General features: G+C 36.8%; 1 protein-coding gene across 1 annotated transcript in view; it reads left to right on the forward strand.

Moving 5' to 3' along the window:
• The window catches only part of HHIP (hedgehog interacting protein), a 69500-nt gene that overhangs the window by 10050 nt on the left and 38663 nt on the right, over positions 1–20787 (forward strand). The window contains exons 3-4 of the mRNA XM_086889304.1: positions 5207–5363; positions 6166–6367. Coding sequence (XP_086745430.1) covers positions 5207–5363; positions 6166–6367 — 359 coding nt within the window. The remainder of the gene's footprint in view (positions 1–5206; positions 5364–6165; positions 6368–20787) is intronic.

Consider the following 20787-nt stretch of genomic DNA (forward strand, 5'->3'; position numbering starts at 1 on the left):
TCATGGTTGTTGATACCTATTCTAGGATTGCCCAAAGGTACTCATTAAGATTCATCTTGTCTCTTTCTGAGAAGGTAGCCTATAGGATTTTAATATAGTTTCATAGTCATGTTCAGTCTGAAATATAAGTAATTAAAATAACTTATTTGGGGGTTCTGTTTTCCTTGTGAGACTTGTATATCTATAATAATATTTATTGCAAAAGAAAGAAGAAAAAATAGAAAATGTGGAAGCTATATTTTCAGCTTAGCCTGGAGGATTTTACAAAGAGTTGAAAATTAACAGTCCCCCAAACCCAAGGTCTCTGGCAATGATTCACTGTGCATTTGTTAATATGTCAAATAATTATTCTTCCTCCATTAGGGAGTGCTAATTGTTTCTGAACACTAATACAACGGAGTTTAAGGAAATTGCTGACTACAAAAATAATTTTATCCCTTAAGTCCTGTTCAAATGAGAAGTATTATGAACATTTTGAGACAGAAAGCACCTTTTCTGGGATTGAAATGTTCACAGTACATTTTAACCAAGAAGGCTGAGCAATTATGTATCAGGTTTTGTCATGAATTAGCTTCAAAAATTCATTTATTGTTCTGTCTACTGCAAAGATGAAAATCCTAGCAGATCCTTGGTTAACTATTTTGAAGACAGCAGTTTGCCCACCAGTTATGACTATATCAGAACTTCCACTGACTTCTTTTGGAATATTGAGAGAAAATGTGGACCCTATTCTTTATTCAAGCAGAATATATCAGAAGCTGTTAGGATTGTATGGATGAGCAGGAAGGTGTAATGTTTCACAAAGACTTTGAGGTTAGAGCTGCTCTGCTTCATTCCAGATAACTGTTCTGATTATTTCACATCTAATCTTTACTGCAAGCCTCAGTTTAAGAGATTATTGATGGAGACACTGGAGTTAAGTGATTTAATGAAGTGTCTTCAGTCAATATGAATTTTAAGTTTTCCCTTTCCATAAGGGAAGACTGTCTAGTCTTTATTACTAATATAGCTAGTAAAGAGAGGCACAGCTGATTCTGCCTTTAGACATAAGCAGAAACGTGATCCATGCCATTTGAAGTGACATGTTCTAAGGAACAAACCTGTGCCACAGCCACGGTGCCATCCAAGGATGTGGGAGAGATTTTGAGCTATCTGGCCTCCATTATTTTCATTTGAAGAAATGGCTTCCAGATGATTGTGGGTGAATTCAGATCCAGGCCCAGATCTGAATCCAGATATTACCAGAACAGACATCTGATAGGATTTTTCAAGCGCCAAACACAGTGTTCCAAAATGTTGGAATTTTAGCCCAAAACATTGGAATTCTAAGAGATTCTCCAGCTCACAGAGCACTTCCAGAAGTTCTAACATGGCTGATTATTAGTCACAGTCAACATAGTCAAACTCCAGAAAAATAGTAGTGGCTGGTAAATTTGCTACTGGTAATAAGAGCATGAAGGGGATCAACTCTTTCCCTGCCTGATCCTGTGTGATCAGGAACCTGCAGTGTCTGAGCAGGAGAAGCAGGTCACCAGTCACTTGCAAACCAGTTGGAAATTATGAGAGCTACCAGTGGTCTTAGTACATTTTGAAACAATCTGTCTGAAATCATGTCTTTGGTTCTCAACTGGCAATTGAAAAGAGAGGAGAATGTGGGGGTTTTGTGCACAAATTCATATATATCTGTCAAAGGTGGAAATCAGAAAAAAAAACCCCAAAAGGTAAAGGCTGCTTTGACATAATGTTGAACTGTGTGCTCAAGGTCACAGAGAAATAAAGCAGGTGAGCCTGACTTCCAGATGCCCTCAAAGGCAGTGCAGGTTTATTCAGATGAGTGGATCATACTCAATCCTGTGTGCAATGCAAGCAGGAGAGAGTGAATAGAAACTTGACTTGCTGCAAAGACTGAGACATGTGCTACCATGGCACTGGAGTTGTGTGTCAAAGAGAAGAGGCAAGGGAATGGGTGATGAGGGAATCCAGCAAAGTGGAATTTGGTGAAGGTAGGATAGGAAGGGAGATAGAGTGTGAGGAACAACTGGCTGCAAATACAAGTGGAGAGAGGAGGTGGGGATCAGCTGGGAGCAGTTTTCCTTTGAAAAGGCTTTTAATCTTGCAATTTATTCCCACAGTGTTTTATAAAGGCGAACACAGAAAGCCTTCACTGTAGCTGCCTTAACTGAAAAGCCTGTCGTTGGATTCTTGTTTGCAAGACAGAAAGTTTAGCATAGAAATGCAAGCCTGTGCAAAATCTGACACTTAAACATGATGTTTAATCATCCTTTGTGATTTCAATTTTCTTTGTTAACACAGGCACTGCTCTGTCAACATGTACACAGCTGGTAGGAAATTTGTAATAATATGTATGAGTCTTTTAAAATAAATTAGTAAGTACGGAAATTCACACAGGACCAAGGGTTGCAGTCCCTATTACTTTTTTTTTTTTTTTTTCTTTTCTCCAAACAATTCTAGTGCTTAGGGGCACTTGTCAGGGACCATTCTTCTGGACACTGTACAAACTCTGAACAAAATGGAAAACTGTACACTAAAGACCTTACAATCTAAGCATGAGAAAGAAGATAATAAATGGCTACAAGCAGATAGGAGAGTAGAAGCAAATGTTTCTCTAAATGTCCTCATTGAAGCTGCTAGTATGTTAAATGGAGCATATATAACACATGGAGATTTTTTTTCTAAATTACTATGTTTTTTATAGAACAAAATAGTAAATTCCACCCTTAATGCACAGGTGAAACTGTATTTACAGAGGTTACATTCCTTCCAGTAATGCAACATTTTTTGTAGTTTAATTCTAACTCCACTTTTTTACAAGCCTTTCTAATGAAAATGGTCCAGAACGTGGATAGGTTTATTATAGGTGTTTTAGGACTAGGATACTGATCCTTATCCTTTCTTAGAATCTGCTGATGTGTTTGCTAAACAGCAAAAGGCAACTGCAGTGCACAGTGCACTTTAGTGCATGATAAAATATTTCATGAGGCAAAGGGATTAGTCCTACATATAAGAAAAGGCATTGCACTGGTAAAGTGAGTTTGCATCTGATTGTTATTTGAAATGGAAGTGTACCGAGTGAACCACGTGATCACAACCTGCTCTGGGTCTCACTGACTAAAGATAACACTCAAGCCAAGAGAAGTTTGTCTTTAGTAAATAGTGAATGGTATACTTGGAAAATTCTAGAAATTCTTAGTAATTGTACACCTCCAATTTGCTATTGCATTTTTTGAATGACCCACTGTGCCTAGAGAAATAAATTATTAAAGACAAATCCCTGTATTCTTAAGTTAAATAATTCAACAGCAAGAATTTAGATTACCTTTGATTTCGGCATTATATTTACAAGCCTTGGAATACTACTCTATGATTATATCAGAGTTTCTCTCCAGTTGTTCCACTTGAAATTACATCTCCCATTTTCTCAAAATAACTACTATAAATTAAAAGCAGCTCCTCAGAGATGAAATTTACTGAAGCTTCAAATCACAGTAATTAAACATTTACACCACAGCACACTATCCTGTGTTTCCAGATATTATTTTATAGAAATCAAAATGTGCTTTGTCGTGTCATTTTTCCAATATTTTTAAGGAAGATCTATATGAAAAGAAGTACAGTTGGGTGGGAAAGGCTTTTCACTCCACAAGAATTCTGGGATCCAAAAAATTTTCCTATTCCACATAAGGAAGAAATTGAACTCTTTTGAAATTTTCCATGGAGAAAGCCACAGAGAGACCACCCCAGGATGGCTAATAAAGTCGTTGTTAGGACATTTACTTGGGAAATGGGAGACTTAGGGTCAAACTCTTGCCTGACAGATGAGGGGCATTGACCTGAATATTCCTCTTCCTAATGAAACACCCTAATTACAAGACATTGGAGTATAGTGATACAAGGTTTGCTGTCTGGTTCTGTCTTTTTCATTTAGACCAGAAGTTTGAGCTTGGACCAGAAACATCATGTTAAGTGAAATTTTGTCAAAACTGATAATGTTTCTGAAAAAGCTCTGCTTGTAAGAAATTGGCATTTTCCAATGAAACACAGCTGTCCCTGATCAGTTCTTACTGTACATTGTAAGCCAGAGGTTTTATGGCCAAGATCTGTGGATTACTGCATTATTCACAAGTGGTAAAGCCATGCATAAATTAGGCCTCTAATTCCAATTAAGTGCTAATTCTGTGTATCCTATGAGTTATGTCCTGGACTATAGTACATCCTAAGATAGTTGCCAGTAATGCAAACAGGAACTAAGGTAACTTAAGACATATTATCTTAACAATGTTCTGGTAAAAGACTATGTGTATAACCAGCCAGAATCTGTCTTCTTAGATTTAATACTCCTGATTAAAACCTGGATAGAAACTACTAGAAATAGGTTTGTGAACAGAAATACATATTCTTTTAATGTCCTTAAACATATTGCAAGAAAGTAATAGCAATAGTGGCAGGGTTTTTCTTTAAAGGCTCTCCTTTTATCAAGTTTGTTTTTCTCTGGGCCTTTGAAGTCCTTCCCATTTTAACCTAAAACCTAAGGACCACCTTTTACCCAATGCTGCATGAGACATATCCCCCTTTTCAGGGGATGGGGTTGAGGAAGTAGACTCCAGCATGGGACACTGCTCAGCTACTTTAATGCTGGGAGTCAACCAGAGGCCAGCTGGGTGTCAACACGGTGCAGTTTTCAGCACTACTTCCCACTTCTCACCTCTCCAGCCAATGTCCTTTGCTGGCAGCAGTCCACAAAATCTTCACGGCTTTTTCCAGAGTCTTCACTGAGATTTTGATTAGAACTAATCACTTATTTTAAAAAAGTTAAACAGAAGCTGCTCAAGCTATTTTGCAACAGATACTGCACTTGATCGATAGGGTTAAAATTAGGGAGAAGTGCGTCACAGCCTCAACTCTGAGCTATGTCTCTTAATATTTTAGTGAGAGAACTGTTGTGTCATTTTGAATGAAGCTTAAGCACACTGAAAATGAGGTTTAATACAAATACAGATGAATAAACTGGAAATGGCAATGCTCAGTTTGTGTTTATACATTTGTGTTTACTCAGGGCAAACTCTTTTTTTGCAGATAGCCCTTTGTTTAAAATGACCTCTTTTTCCACTGTAATCTGAGTTTGATGACACAAAACTGCAGACATGACAACACACTAAATATTTGTATGCTCTTTTGCATTTTTAAGGTTTCCTCCAAACTACAGCTGATGAGTTTTGCTATTACTATGCAAGAAAAGATGGTGGTGTGTGCTTTCCAGATTTTCCAAGAAAACAAGTGCGAGGGCCGGCTTCTAACTCCCTGGACCACATGGAAGAATATGACAAAGAGGAAGAGATCAGCAGGTTCATAAAGATAAATGCTGTTTAATCTGAAAAAAAAAAGCCCTAGAAAAGCCTGTGGTTTTCCCAGTGAAACAGCTCAGTGTGTGCTTATGCTGAGCAGCTGTGTTTTCCAGATGTGACTTTCTTTTGCTGCTGCTAGTGTACGTCAAAAGAGAAAGTTACACAAGCTTCAGCACTTCAGTACCATTTCATATTTGCCTGGCTGAAAAGGTGTTAGAATCCTGCTCTGATCCGCCCTGTGGATCTTGGTTATCATCCAGTCTGTGGATCATTCGTAGTTCTGTACCTAAATTTAATATTACTAAAAGACTACGATAAGTTTATTAGTAAAATATTTATGTCATGATCTTCAATTTATTTCATTTGTGGGTTGTTTTTTTTTTTGTGAAAATAATTGGATTATTCCATAAGTAATTATTTTAAAATGGATTTTAGAAGCCAAATTGTATCCAAGTGATGAAATTTACTGTGTTCATTTTATAGTAGGAATTCTGTATTTCTAAATTATTCTCTTCTTTTGCAAAAATTTTTCCCTCCCATTGCTCTACATTTTGGATCTAAGTTTATTTAATGTTCTGGTTTTTGTATGCAGACCAAATTTTCCTCAAGTTCAAGGTGATTTTCTGTATTATGTGCTTGCATACATTCAAGGGAATAATTTATACGCATTAATATATTAAAAAAATATTATAAACCTGTTTTTAATATCATTGCAGAGCAATAATTTTATCTTTTAGGGGAATTTTTGTGTCATGGTTACGAGAAAGAAGAAATGTCTCACTATTTCTTTAAATTTCTTTAGAAAACACAAGCACAACTGCTTCTGTATTCAGGAGGTTGTGAGTGGACTAAGGCAACCTGTTGGAGCAGTTCATTGTGGGGATGGATCCCATCGCCTCTTTATTCTTGAGAAAGAAGGATACGTGAAGATTTTTACTCCCGAAGGAGACATACTCAAGGAGCCTTTTTTGGATATACACAAGCTTGTTCAAAGTGGAATAAAGGTTGGATTTTATACTTACCTCTACCTTTTTATATTTTAGCATGTATATGGGAGAAATGGGAAAAATATTTTTAGAAATTAATTAAATTTAAATAACAAAAAGGAGTAATGACAAGAGACACCTCAGTTCTTCCTGGCAAAGAAGTGAAAGCTCGTAAAGGGAAGGGAAAACAGCATCTTGTAACTCTTATCAAACTTTTTTCTTTTCCTTCATTTTTTTCCTCACTTTAAGTTCAAATGAAACTATTTAGCACCAGCATTCCACAGCAATATCTTTGTAATTTCATCCTTTGGGCTCATTTCCATCCCACTGAATTCATGATTTTTTCTGTGGTGCCAGTGGAAGCAAGTTTGGCTTAGGGCCTCCCCTGCCCTCTGGGTACTCGGTGATGCCCAGGGAGCTGGACGCAGGAGGGGGCCTGGGGATGCTCAGGGATGGCCTGGAGAGGAACAGGGGTGCTCATTACCTTTTGGCTCGACCCCAGATGTAGCACAAGCTGTCCTGGGTGGGAGCCTGCTTTAAAACTGCGTGTATTGGAGGGGCACGTAAAAGTGACTGACCCTCTAAATTCAGACATGAATGTTGCTGGGACAAACAGCTTCCATCCTGTTCACTGGGAACGCTTTCATGGTCAGGCCAGTGAGTGGGGAATGGGCACTGATGGGAATATGTTGGAAGGTGGAGGTGAGAAATTACATCTGGTTATGGGGTAAGTACCAATGGAAAACTCGTAAATCTATTGAAAGACATTTTACTTCTGGTATGCTGTCAAGTCTTGTTCCATGTTGATTTCTTGTCACAATTCAGAGTAGTAATGCAAGTAGAATTCAGATATATAAAGAAGGTTTAAGATGTAATCAGGTTATGCCTAGAGCAGTGAGGACCATGTATCAAAAAGTCTTCATGGATGAAAGTTATATTGACCTACTCTTGACAGAGGGATCTTAAATAATAACTGTGACAAAATAGATCAATTTGAAATGCATAGCACTTGGTAGCGATAATTTTGTTTCAGCTAGAAGAGCAAGAGGCCAGTTAGACTTTTCTGAGAGAAAATCTCAGAGGTTTTTAGTGTGTGTTGAAAAAGAGAGCAGTGAAACATATTGCACCTTTTTCAGGAAAAAAAACATTTTATGTATTTTGCTGAATGCTTCCCTTTCTGTCCCTGCAGATAACCATTATATTCAAGATATCCAAACAGAAGGGACTTGTCAGGGGTATTTTTGAACAACCATCTAAGGCTGTTTCGTATTTCTTAAACAAAAGTTCTAATCACTTGTACTTGTGGAAAACTGACAGTGAAATTTCCACAGAATTGTTATTGGTCCCAAAGAAACCTTTCTCAAGGAAACTTTTACACCTTCAACTTAGAGGCATGGCTAAATGGAAAACTGATTTTCCATGCTTCTGAACAGCCACTAACCTGCTTGATATGACTCTCAACAGGTACCCTCAGGATCAGAATCAACTTTTAGTTCTGTTTTAAATCCGTGACACGATCTTTTTAATCTATACTGTTCTAACCATTATGTAATGCTCTACACTGGATCTGTTTCAACTATAACATTTTGTGTAAATAATTTGATGTGTCAAAGCTAGAAAGTCTAATTCAATTCCCTGAGATAACAGTCCAGTGACTGAGGATAATTGTATTGCAGTGTTTAATGCAGGCTGGCAAGAACAGAGGCTTCATGTACTTTGCAGGTAAGGAAAAAGGAAATGTGCCTAGGAGGAAGACTCCAGCTCTTAAACAGAAAGGGTAAAGAATTTGTGGAATGAGTAGATTACATAACATAATAAATAAATCAAAAACCCCAAAACCCATATAAGCAAAATGGTAGTTTTAAAACAAGGGTTCTTAAACATTTTTACGTTTATCCTCTGCAGTCTGATTCCTTGTTCACTGTTCATGGTCTCTTACCCACAAGGATGGGAGATCACTGTGGCAATGGCAGAATTGTCACTACTTGGTGGATTATTTGATTTTTCTTACCTGTTACACACTTCAGTACTAGCAATCAGTGATGGAGAATACTCTGTGGATAGATGATTTTCCAGCAGGCAGTGAAGAACAGTCAACAGTTAAAAAAATACTCAACAAACCACTATGTAAAACACTGCATCCACTTGCACAGTGCAAACATCATGGAATGTGTCTTCTGTGCTCACTCAGGAAACATGTATAGTGCCAGAATTTGGATGTACACACTTTGAAGAAAACAAAAACCACTCTCCTGTTTTCTAGCCTCAGAGCAATAATAGAAAGGGAAATAATTTTTTTCCCCTAAAAAGAAATGTAAAAGTTTTCTCTTTTATACTCAAGTGTCTGAAAACAGCAGCTTCTGCTATTTTCTCTCTGTACTGAAATACAAGCAAATACTTAAGTCCAACAGTTGAAACATCAAAAATACTTTTTCAGACTTTTAGAGACATATGTTGTATGTAGTAAATAATTAGAATAATGATAATGCTAATGCTAATAATGCAGCTGTGGTTGAATCAAAGGTAATATAAATTGCTGCCTCTGAGAAGAATTTTAGACAGCTATCCCTATAACATGTTTTTTAATGCCAATAGATGGAATAATAAAGTGGTGGTTGATTTTGTCTTCCTTTTTTAATGTCAGGAGGAAATTTAGCAGTGATAAAATCATTATATTGTCAAAAGTAGCAAATTTATTCCAAAGAATCAACTTTCAACTATCTTGAGGCTGATATAACCAAGAAACTGAAGTGATGTATTTCCTTCATAAAAATAATCCTGGAGGTTAGTTCTTATCTCACTAACATCTTTCACTCATTACAGCACTGTCAGTCAGATAAGGAGGAAAACAATATGCAAAAATCAGAGGAAGAGAGATGATTGCATTGTATAACAATAAGTCATGTTTCCCTCCTAAAAAGATGTCTTTTTGTTTCTCTAATGGATCTACTGGTCCCTGTATTGGTGAAATTCATTGCTGTGAGCAAGTCTGTAGGGTTTCTTCACGGTCCCTGCTGCCCAAAGCACATCAATATGTTTGGACTTGCCTCTTGTCCATCACTTCTGGGAAGGTCTGTGGATATAAATAGAAAGTAAGAAGTGGTACAATTCTTTGCCTAAGTTTTATTGGTCCGTTGGCTTTTAATGTTCTTTGAAGTCACTGAGGTTCTCTGCTTGAAAATTGTGGCTGCAAGACAATTACTGACAGTTACATTATTTAATTTTAAGGAGTTCAAATTAAAAAGGAGCAGCGATAATTTTATCCACTGCTAGTATCTCAGAAGGAATTAGCACAAGTGTGGAGAAGTATTTCATAACAGAGATAGATTCCATGAATGGATGATGGTGACTTGTGCTTCTTGGTGGCCCTACTCAAGAGAACATTAGATGCAGGATTCCTGAAGGTTTAAAAAAAAAACAAAACCAAAAAAAAAGCATAAGAACCAATTTTTCTTCGCACATCTTCTAATTCCTAAAATTCTTTGACAGCACAATTAGCAGGAATGCTTTTTTGATCTTGTATTTTTTGACTTAGTTGTTGGAAGCCATGAAAGGATAAATCAATAATTTGCTAGTTCAACATCTGTGGCCTTCTTCAATGCATTTTATGTCACCATAAGTATTGTAGTGTATGTGCACAGATCAGGCATTTGGCCAACCCCCTCCTGTCACCTCCTCCCCTATGTCAGGAATGTGGTGACAAGAAAAAGCTGCATACCTTGGTCTTGCCTCAAAGCTGAGCAAGGACATGAGCGAGACATGGACCTGTAACTCAAATCTAGGCCATGCACCTGGCTCAGCTATTTAGGAATATCTAGCCCACTGTAATGGAGAAAATACTGATTCCATCTCTTAATACATTAAAGTACCCATTAATATTGTGAACTCTCCTGAGCAGTTCAGGAAGAAGAAAAGAATGAACCTTTTGCCAAAAGAAAAACCAAAAAAAACCCCATAAAATACCCAAACTAAAAGTCTGCTTCCCTGTTTTGGTTATTTACTGCTCCATTATGTTGTGGTGAAGAGAGTTGTTAGTTGCAGAGCAACATTTTACCATTCTTCCTTCAAAGTTATGTTGCAAAGACAAACTTTTAATGAAAATATTAGAACCCATTTTTTCTTTCAGTGTGATTTTCACTACTGGTATTTTCTTTCTGTTTTAAACTATTGCCAAGTAGAAAAGAGGTAGAAAGTTGAAATGAGAAGCTATTGAAATAACAATGGTAACACTTTAAGTGGCATTTAAGGGGACCTTAATCAATTATTTAGAAAATTTAGACCTAATGTGTCTGAATCTACTGTCAAAATTTAGTCAAAATAATTAAAGGCTCCAATAGTATCATGCAAATCTGATTTCATCCCATAATGCACTCAGCAGGGGGGAAAAAAAAGTGTCAAAACATTCCAAGCACGTGGATTTAATGACTTCTTGAGGTGCAACAATGCTGAATATGCTGTTATTAAAAGATCAGTCCAGTCACCTTGCACTCAAGATTGTATCTAACTTACAGAAAATTGGTCAATGTTGTAGCAGTTCTCCAACTTTTCATACTCCTGTGACTGTATTTTATCTTATTAACTATATTATTTCCTAAGATTTGGAAACTTTTAGGTTAGAGCAGTCACCATAAAATGTAGCACAACCTATTACATCAATTTTCACTTACTTGCTTCTCTCCTGAGCCCAGAAAACCTGTATTGGTCTAAAATATATTGGTCTAAAATATATTGTTCAAGAGGGAAGGCATCAAGGTATGGTTTGGCAACAACAAAAAAATTAGGAGCTTACCACTTCTCTTGGGAATTAAATGCTATAATCACCTTTCATGATACTTTCTGAAAAGCTAAGTAGCTCTAGGGCTGCAAATGTTAGTCCTTAAATCATTTTTGTGGTCCTTCCCTATAATCATTCAACTTCCCCAAATCCTTTTAAAACGAAGGACCTCAGAACTGTACAAAGTAGCCAAGTTTACATCTTACTGCTGCCAGTGGTAAAATCAAGTCCCTGTAGTTAGAAGGTCGTTTTCTACTTATAAATCCACTGACTGAACGAGCTCTTTAGGTAGGAATTGCAGCAGGGCTTCATGTTCAGTTGCTTGTCATCTCTGATCCTTAGGCTATTTTCAGTTTATTGCTTCCTTTTTTTTTTTTCTGTTTTCTTTTTCATTGTGTCTAAGCTCTGGTGCAGCTCTGGTGTGTATCTGCTGGCTACAGGGTCATAAATTGTGCAGCCAGCAAGAACGGCTGCACTCTGCTGCACTTTGCCTCACACAGTGCTGAGAGAAGAAACCCCTGCAAAATGGGTGTCCTTAAATTTGCCATTATGCAATTACAACTTGCACTTGTGTAGAGATTCAGTTATTTATATATATTTTTTTAGCTAGTAATAAAATATTTCTCGTGCATCTCATGGGCATGCCATAATAAAAGGCAAAGTCTCTGAGGAAGGAAAGGGCAGGACAGGGGAGTGAAGGGAAAAGGGACAGAAAATCTTAGTTAAATGGTATCAGAGATCACTGTTGAAAACATATGAGTTAACTCAGCCTCTGTCACCTTCTCTGATCTAAGATTGGTTTTCCTTGTCAGAAACACTTAAACAGAAACTCCCCTAAATATTAAGCCATAGTCACCTTCTTAGTTCATCTTGCTTTCAAATTAACATCAGTAAGACTACTTTATGTGTGTTTTTTATTTCCAAAAGTTTTTTAAATGCTGTATTCCTATTTAATACTTTACAAATATTTTAGCAGTCAATTATCTTTGCAGGGGGAAAAAAACTCCACAGAAATATCTGACAATTATTTTAAGTGTATGCTCAGCTTTTAGACGAGTTAAAAGTTAGATATTTCTCTTACTGTGTTTTGGTAGATTTTATATCAGAGCACAAGTGCTTTCAGCCCTGCAGAATCTTAATTAATGAGTGATCCAGTGATTCAGGTAGGAATTTTCTGTGATGCCATGAAGACTGCTGTGGAACACAGCAATTCATATGTTTATTATAAGAATATGGCAGTAGACTGTCAGGTGTTAAATATGTTAACTGTGCTGCTCTGAGCCAATTATTCCAGAGTCAGGATCAAATGAGCCTCTGGTCACCACAGGCATCCTTTTGATGGAATGATTACTAGTGAAACATCTACTGTGCCTTCATGCTTGTGTCACGATACTGGAACAGACTGCCCAGGGAAGTGGTGGAATCAGCACCCCCAAAGTGTTCAAAAGGCAGGTGGATGTGGCACTTGGGGATGTGGTTTAGTGGTAAAAAATGGTGGTGCTGGTTAATGGTTGCATTTAATGAACATAAAGGTCTTGGCCAAAGTTAATGATTCCATGACTCTGTAACATTTAATCACATGAATATGTATTACTCAGGTCATTCAACATATAATCAAATATTTTTTGTTTTTTTAAATTTCCACTACCTCCAGCACTGCAAAAGCCTGCTCCAAGAAGCTTGTAAGAGGTTGTGCTGTCTTTGCAATGAGGAGTGGCTACAGAAAACTACAGTAAGCCAGGGATAAAATCTATTTAAAACTTAGGGTGGGAATCAGACTGTGTTATTTGCTGAATTGCTCAGTCCTGTCACTGATACAACTTCTCACATATTCCTCTTGACTGGATGTGTACTTTTGTTCTTGCATCTTGTTGATGCACAGAGCAGATCTGAGTTAAAATATAAACTGTCCACTGATACCCACAGGATTTATGTTACTAACAGAATACCCACCATTCACATAATTCATGCTAATCCTTCCATACAAGTCCAGCAATTTCAATTTATTTTCCTCTGATGAGGCTGAAATCAATGAACCTTTCTTGAACATTTTGCCCTGACATCACAACAAGCTGTGCTCTCCTCCACTAAGCACTAGCTTGTATCCTCCACAAAGGTTATTTGCTCTCTGCTCCCTTGAAAGCTGAATTTACAGTGGTTACTAAGTTCATGACCAATTAGTCCCAAAAGGGATTATTTTGATGTGTGAAGAGAAAGGGAATCAGGGGAAAGTTGTATTTTTCTCCAGGCTGCACTGGAAGGATAATTAAGAGATCCTATCTGAAGTTCTTCATTCTTCAACCCAATGGGCCTGCAATTCTTCTGTTATTCAGAAACAAACTATGAAAACTCTGGAAAGTATAGCCTCATTGTTCTATCAGACCAAGTTCTCATCTCTATATAAAGAATAGGAATAGTCCCCTAGAATAACAATGTTGGGGCACAGAACATAATTATGATATATATTCTATGATGAATAAAACAAAATTTCATTTTAATTCCGTTCAACAATTAATTGCACCAGTGCTGAGTGCAAACTTCATTTTCTGTCCTGCTCCTGTACTTCTATGAGTAATGAAGTGGTAAATCCATGTAAGATATGTGTATAGGCCCAGGTAGGGGGGAAAAGTGAATAAAAATATTGACATATAACAATAATACATTTTGGGGTGTTCTTGGGTGTCCTGAACACCTCTTTCAGTGTATGAAAAGGGGGACTCTAGCATGTGAGAAACTGAAACACTACATTGCCTGTGTTGCAAAAATGACAGACCTCGGGTTTCTCCTGGAGACTGCAGAGGGAAGTGATGAAGACTATTTTTCAGCACAGGACTTGCAGGTGAAGTGATGTCAGGTCACAGGACGTGGGGGTTTCTCACTCATCCGAGAGGTCAGAAGACCAGCAGTCAGACCTGTGGCACAACAGACATAATTTTTGAGGCCACACCTCACCTGTGACCTGCCCACTAGGCACCACAATTAATTGCTTTGAAATGCGTTGACATAATTGGAGAAGAAAACTCAGAAAAAGATAATGGTTGAGGTGTGCAAATGGCCAAATGTGAAAAAATCAGGACATTTTAAAGATAAACCATGTAGACTGTCATTGGTAGCCTTTAACAGTAACAAAACAATGCACATAGCACAACAGTCTGCATGAGAATTCAGCCCTCTTCATGAAAAGGAAGACTCTTAATCAGTTATAAGTTCTTTGTAGCTTTTGAGAGGGTGATATTACTGTTGTAAGGACTTAATGTACTTTAACTGTGTTCAGAAGCTGTAAAATACTGCATTTTAACCAAAGATTGTATAATGACAATGAAATGTGCCTGGATTTCTCATTAACCATTTGCAGATTTTGGTTCTAATCCTAATAGGGGCACAACAGGCCTTTGAAAGAGGTTGTATCTTAGCGCCATATAGCTTTGTTGAAAATAAAGTTTCTTACTATCTAAAAAGCATGTACCAAAAGCTCTAGAGACCTCTATTTCTGTGTGAGAGACTGCACTAGATAGCCATAGTCAAGCTAGCAATTGTGGAGCAGTGCAGTGCCTCTCAGGTTGTAAACTGACCAGATGAAGAATTGCCAGTTTATTCTGAGGAAATTTGAATCAACAAAACATAATCGTTTCTGTTGATTTTGGGTAGCGTGTCTCAGATTTGAAGAGCTGAGAGGGGAAAGAAGATAATACTTTATCATTTTACATGCACATGTGTAGATTTTAATGTTCTGTGTTTCCTTGAGAGGAATCCCATGGTGCCAATTAACCTAACTTATTCCAAAACAATTCTCTGTTTGGAAAGAATAATTTTCATTGTGGGTGTTCCATGAAATTGTATGCCTCATACCCTGTTATTACTGAGATGTGTGCAGTGCAATTGAGAATGCCAGTTTCTTTTCCATGCTCTGTATAGATTATAGCTGTATCCCACACACAGTGCTAGATAATCCCTACTTTAATTTTGTTATGTGTACAAATCCTTTTTGAACATTTAGCGGTTTAAAAAATATAAAAATCCATCATCTTCTGAAACTACATTTGTTAAAACCAAAAGCTGAATTTAGAAGTGATCAAAACCAATGAATAACATGGCAATTATCTAATTAAAAGGAAATTATTGCGTTTGCTGAAATATAACAGGCAGATCATGATAGCCAACACAAAATGGCAAAGAAGGAATAAAGTTACGCAGAAAATTCCATGGTTTTTAGCCAACATAGTTTCAACCACATGTTTTTCTTTAATGGGAGGAGGTTTAACAGTCCACTTAGGCTCCAGGATTCATCATCCCTTTAAGCTCTTGGACACCCCAAAAACTGTAATGAGGTCCTAAGACTCCTTCGGGGAATCCATGACGTACTGGAGCTCTCAAAACCAGTCCTGTGTCCTTGGGACTTCTTCTCTGTGCTTTCCTGTCCATCAGAGCTGATTTCCTTTTGTTACATCCCTTGTACTGTGCCACACAGAAAAAGGGTCCTGTGTTTGTCTTGAAAGAGGTGAAAAATTGAGTAACACATTTACTTTCATAGTTAATACAGCCTAACTGCTATTTATATATATATATTTCTCCCAGATGCCACAGAACAATTTTCCTTTATATCCTCTTACACACACTTTCTCACAAGCTCTTAAGTCTTATTCCTTAGACAGGATCAGCGAGTTGGGTTGAGGGAGGAACACTTCCTCCAAGGAGCACTGGTATATTATCATGTTTTCCACCCATTTTATCCCCTTTGCAGTAAAAGTTGGACAAATGATCTGCCCCTAATTAATGGTTTATATATAATTTTAGCTTTAAAAAGCAGTCAGAACTAATTTTTCCCATTACCAAAAACATAAAAAGCTCCAAAAGATGAAACCACTTAGTAGCTGACACTTATTTTTTTTTATTGTCAGTGTCTGCCTACATTCTCATATTGCTGGAATTTTTAAAGAAATTATTCCATAAATCTCAATAAAGTAATATTCTCTCTTAGATTTAATTTGGAAAATGGAATATACAATCTGTGGGAGAGAAGTTTGAAAAATGCTTTCAACCATTTGTTTTCAATTTACAGCAGATACTTTTTAAAACCTTGAGCTATCTTCACTGGCTTTGGACTGCAATCCCTACAGCTGAATTGCAACAACTTTAATTTATGTAATAATCATTATTTTTATGCTAACTGAATGCCTTCAAAAGAAATAAAAGGGGGAGTAAATCACCCAAAAAAACTTTCATGTTTTTGGCATTCTTAAAAATTTGGTGAATCTCTGTCAGCTGGATTCTCAATCACTATAGCAGCCCAGGGACAACACACAAGTGGTAGTAGATGCATGGGTCTGAGTGATGCTGTAGTGTAAATAAGAAGAGTTTTTTTTAATATCAATCCATATAAGAAAAGTGCTTACTTGAGCTCTTCCTTAAAGAAAATAGATACCTCTCCATAGCAAACTGGATGCTTAATTGTTAGTAATGAATGTAAAATGATACTGCACACCTCATAGAGGCCTAGTTGAAGATGTGACCAAGCACTATTGACTCTCTTTATCAAGCAGCAGACCATGTTTAGGGCTGTTAAAACCCTGAGCACTTTAAAGATCTCAGCAAATCAATAGAATCTCAGATCAGAAGAGAGGCGGCGTGAAATGCTGACAGCTTCCATTGCTGCTGTTTTCCGTCCCCGTAATGGCCTTACAAGATATGACAGGACAATATTATCAGGACAGGATTGCTCCAGTGACTTTTTGAGGGAAAGAGCAAGAAGTCAATGCTCTCATGTAACAAGCAGGTGTGTGCCTGTGCAAATAAGCCAGAAGATCAAATAAACCTTAACAAGCCACCTACAAGATTACTCCGGTTTGCCCCTACAGTGACTTACAGATCACAGCCCTGCCAAACCTAGGGTAGTTCCAAACATCATGTCCACAGTCTGAAGTGGCAGACAAACCCAAAAGTGGGGAATATTAGGAAACTGCCTCACAGAAACCAGCCCCTGTGGGGTTCTACCCCTCCGCTAGTTCTCCCTCACCGGGGAGAATCAAAACTGTTTCACAGACAGGATCCATGTTTCTCCAAAGGCCTGTGGGGCTGGGAAAGCTGCAGGTAAAATTGGATCAAATCCTTTATTTACAAATGTTTGGTAAAGAAAAGTGTAATGGATTACTTAATTTAAAAGTAATGTCATCCTTGAAGCAGAAGCATTGAGAACTGTGGTTTTTCTGTAGTTTAGTGAGTCAGCATTTTGTAACTTGCAACATTTTACACTTCTTGTAGAGATTCATTCTCCTTGCAAATTATATGGTCTGTTAAATTTTTTTCTCTTTTAAAATAGTATATTAAACTTATATGGTACAAATAAAAAACCAAAAGGAATATAGTTCTATACAATCCACATAATTGCCTATTTTGTATAAAATGCATATACATCTCATCAATGTATATAAATTTTATTTTTCCATCTGCATAAATATTTCAATTTCCAGGACTAAGTGTTCTTTGTGCAGAAAAAAAGGTAGCAAATGACTAAGTGAAGTGAACTTAATTTGCTCCTTACTAACCTAGTAACTTCTGAAATTGCTTTATATGAACAGTCAAAAAAACCCCCAAAAAACAAACAAAATGCATGAAAGAAAACTACTCTCAATCTGAGCAGAACTAAAGTTACTTTTAACAAGGCCTGGAATTCCTTTATTCAATAAAACAAAAATGAACCTTCAACAGCTCATAAATAGTTTAGGTGAATTGAAACATAATGAACTATAATCCTTTGGTACTGAATTTTATTTATCTGATTTCCTTAAGAGTTGTAGTTCATCAAAGCAGAAATTACAGATGATTTCATGAAAGTGAAGGGAATGTCTTATGCATGTGTTAGAAGTTCTAAATATGCAGCAAAGGGGAGGTTTTGGGGAAAAAACCAAAACCAGCTTCAAAACTGAAGCACTAGGTTTTAAGATGGAATCTTCAATGTGCTGATTTGGTCAGCAAATGTGTATGGCCACTGAGCAGTAAGCAGTGATAATGCAGAAAGTGTAAAGGGGATTGCTGTGTTAAAGTATCACTCCATCTGCAGTATTCAGAGAAGCTCCCAAGGCTGGACTGCACAAAACTTGCACTTCTTCCATTATGTTTCAGTGTTTTCTGTGTCAATTCTGCCCATTTACAAAAAGGTAGAATAGTGTTTTCTTAATGCTGTCCTCAAGCGCACAATTCTTCATTTGATCAAAAACTAGTGGAATTAGGATTTGTGTTCAACTGATTAAAGGTCTGGGTCCATGATACTTTGTTTCAGTTCTAGCTGTTTGAAACTTTATCGTCTTAATTTTGAGACTGAACATACACTGTGTTGTTCTAATTGCACTGGCTTTTTTGCAAAGAACTTTGTAGTGTATTCAGCCAAGTTACAGGGTTTCCAAGATCATGGTCTTGGCTCAGGATAAATGGAGCCAATGAGCTAAACAAATTCCTGCTTTCTTGGTTCTTATAGTACGAGAAAAATGGAAAGAGCAGGATACTTTTACTGCTTTGTACAAGTGAAACAATCCTGGAAACTGCAAAAATGTAAGTTAGCTGTGTTTATGTCAGAAAGACACACTATTTCAGACATTATTTTTAGCTTTCTTTCGAAATGTGAACCACAAATTATAACGTTAATGAAGTAAATATTTATTTCTTGGAAAATTTAAGAAAAGCTAGATTTAAGATAATCAGTTTGGGATTTAAAATAATAAAGAAATTGAGTCTAGTACAGACCAAATATTGTGTTCTCTTAACATGTAATAGTAACAGCTCTGTGTTGAACAAGGATACACGTGTCTATATTTGTTTCAACTTCTGTTATTGAGAATGCTTTTCTAATGAGATAGATTTTAAAACTAGGGCTGAAATAAATGAGTAATGGAAAGAAAAAAGAGAAGGGACTTCTAATCAGGAAAACAGTGTACATTCTTTCAAAGACATGTTTATAAGTTCAGAGAAGCAGTGGATCGAGTTCAAAGACAAGCCATATTTCAATCTGCTTTTCAGAACTACCATATAGTTCACTACTAAAGTTTGTTTTCAGCTGAATCTTAGCCCAACAACAACTGATTACTTGAGATACATTACTGGGCATCATCATGGGCTTTCAATTGTAATGTATCACAGTTTCTGTGGAATTCTGAAAGGGCAAATCTAGTCTTGATGCAGATCTTGAGCAAAATATATGAGTTGATTCAGGAAGTTAATGTGGTCGAGCCACTAAATAAAAGCGACTATAATATAATTAAGCTCAACATCCTCCCGTGGGAGCCTACCATAAGGTAATAATATCACAGTACTTTTCAAAAAAGGAAGATTTTTATATTGAGGAAGTTAGAAATAGCCTGAAGGAGAAAGTTAGGAAATTAAAATCCATAGAAGCAACATGGAGGTTCTTTAAAAGTACCTTATTAGTCTCGGCAAAAATATGTATATAACTGGAACAATCAGGAATCAAGAAGGTGAGAAATATTACAAGGTACAAGGGAATGTTCGGGCCCCCAAAAAATAATAATCCCATAGTAAAATGGAAATCAAACTCAAGTGGCACAAATAGAGCAGAGTGTAAATTCAGAACACCAGAGTTAAGGGTTATATCCTGCCATTGTTTCACTGACAGAGTAAGTAGGAGTTTCCCATAAATATTCATGGTAGAACAACATTCTGAGGTTTGAGAGGAAATTTAAAGGATAAATAGGGGAAAATACAGAGAATTTTTAAAGACTTCATGATAGAGGAACTTCCTCAAGGTAGGTGATGATCTTTGGCAGAGGCTGGTTAGGTGGACCAATGGAGTATAAAAGCAAAAGATACAACTTGATTTCTTTCCGAAAGAGAAACTGAGAAAAGCAAATCCTATAGTTGGTGTTTAACATCTGCTGCCTCCCCACCTGTACGATGATAAGGGGGACGATAAAAAGAGGGAGAAGAGAAATCATGGAAAGCACCAACATGAATTACCCTGAAAATAAGTGCTCTAAAGCAACTGAAATTTTGATTAGTTAAGGTAATGAAGCTGTGTTATTTCTTTGTACAAAATTTCATCTTTTGAGTCTGGCTTTAAAAGGGCTCTGAAGGTCATCCTGTAAATAACAGAAAAGGGAGAACAAAAAATTCTAGATGAAAAATTAGGACAATTGTGAAATTAGGGCAAAAAAAGCACCTTGTTTATATGTTAATTTCTTGCCACAAACAGAATGCTGTCAAAGAATCTGTAAGATAATGAAGAAAAAGTAGTTTATTCTTCTAGAAGTTTTTATTTGGTGTTTCTGAAGAAAGTGGTATGAGAAATTGCTGCTCATGCAATAAAAACACCCTGTTGTGGTTCTGACTGCACTCAGGCAAGAACTGCACTATACCAATGACTCTGGACATCTCTAGTACGCTTCTAAATTAGGAGTGAAAAATAAATAGAAGAAATAAATAATCCATATCTTTAAAATAATTTTAGAATGTGTAATCTTGTATTGCTTCCAGAAAATCAGCTGTTACTTTGAAAAGTTCATAACTAAGTGTCAGAATGTGCTGGTGATAGAAGATTGAGTGTGTTGGCAGGAAGTCTAAAGAATTTTTTTTTAATATAAGTAATGAAATGCCGCAGTAATTCAGTATAACAAAGAATCTTTCAACACACAAAGAGCTCTCTCACCTTATTCTGTTC

This window comes from Cyanistes caeruleus, chromosome 5 (genome assembly GCF_971803275.1).
Source record: "Cyanistes caeruleus chromosome 5, bCyaCae1.hap1.1, whole genome shotgun sequence".
NCBI classification, from domain to species: domain Eukaryota; kingdom Metazoa; phylum Chordata; class Aves; order Passeriformes; family Paridae; genus Cyanistes; species Cyanistes caeruleus.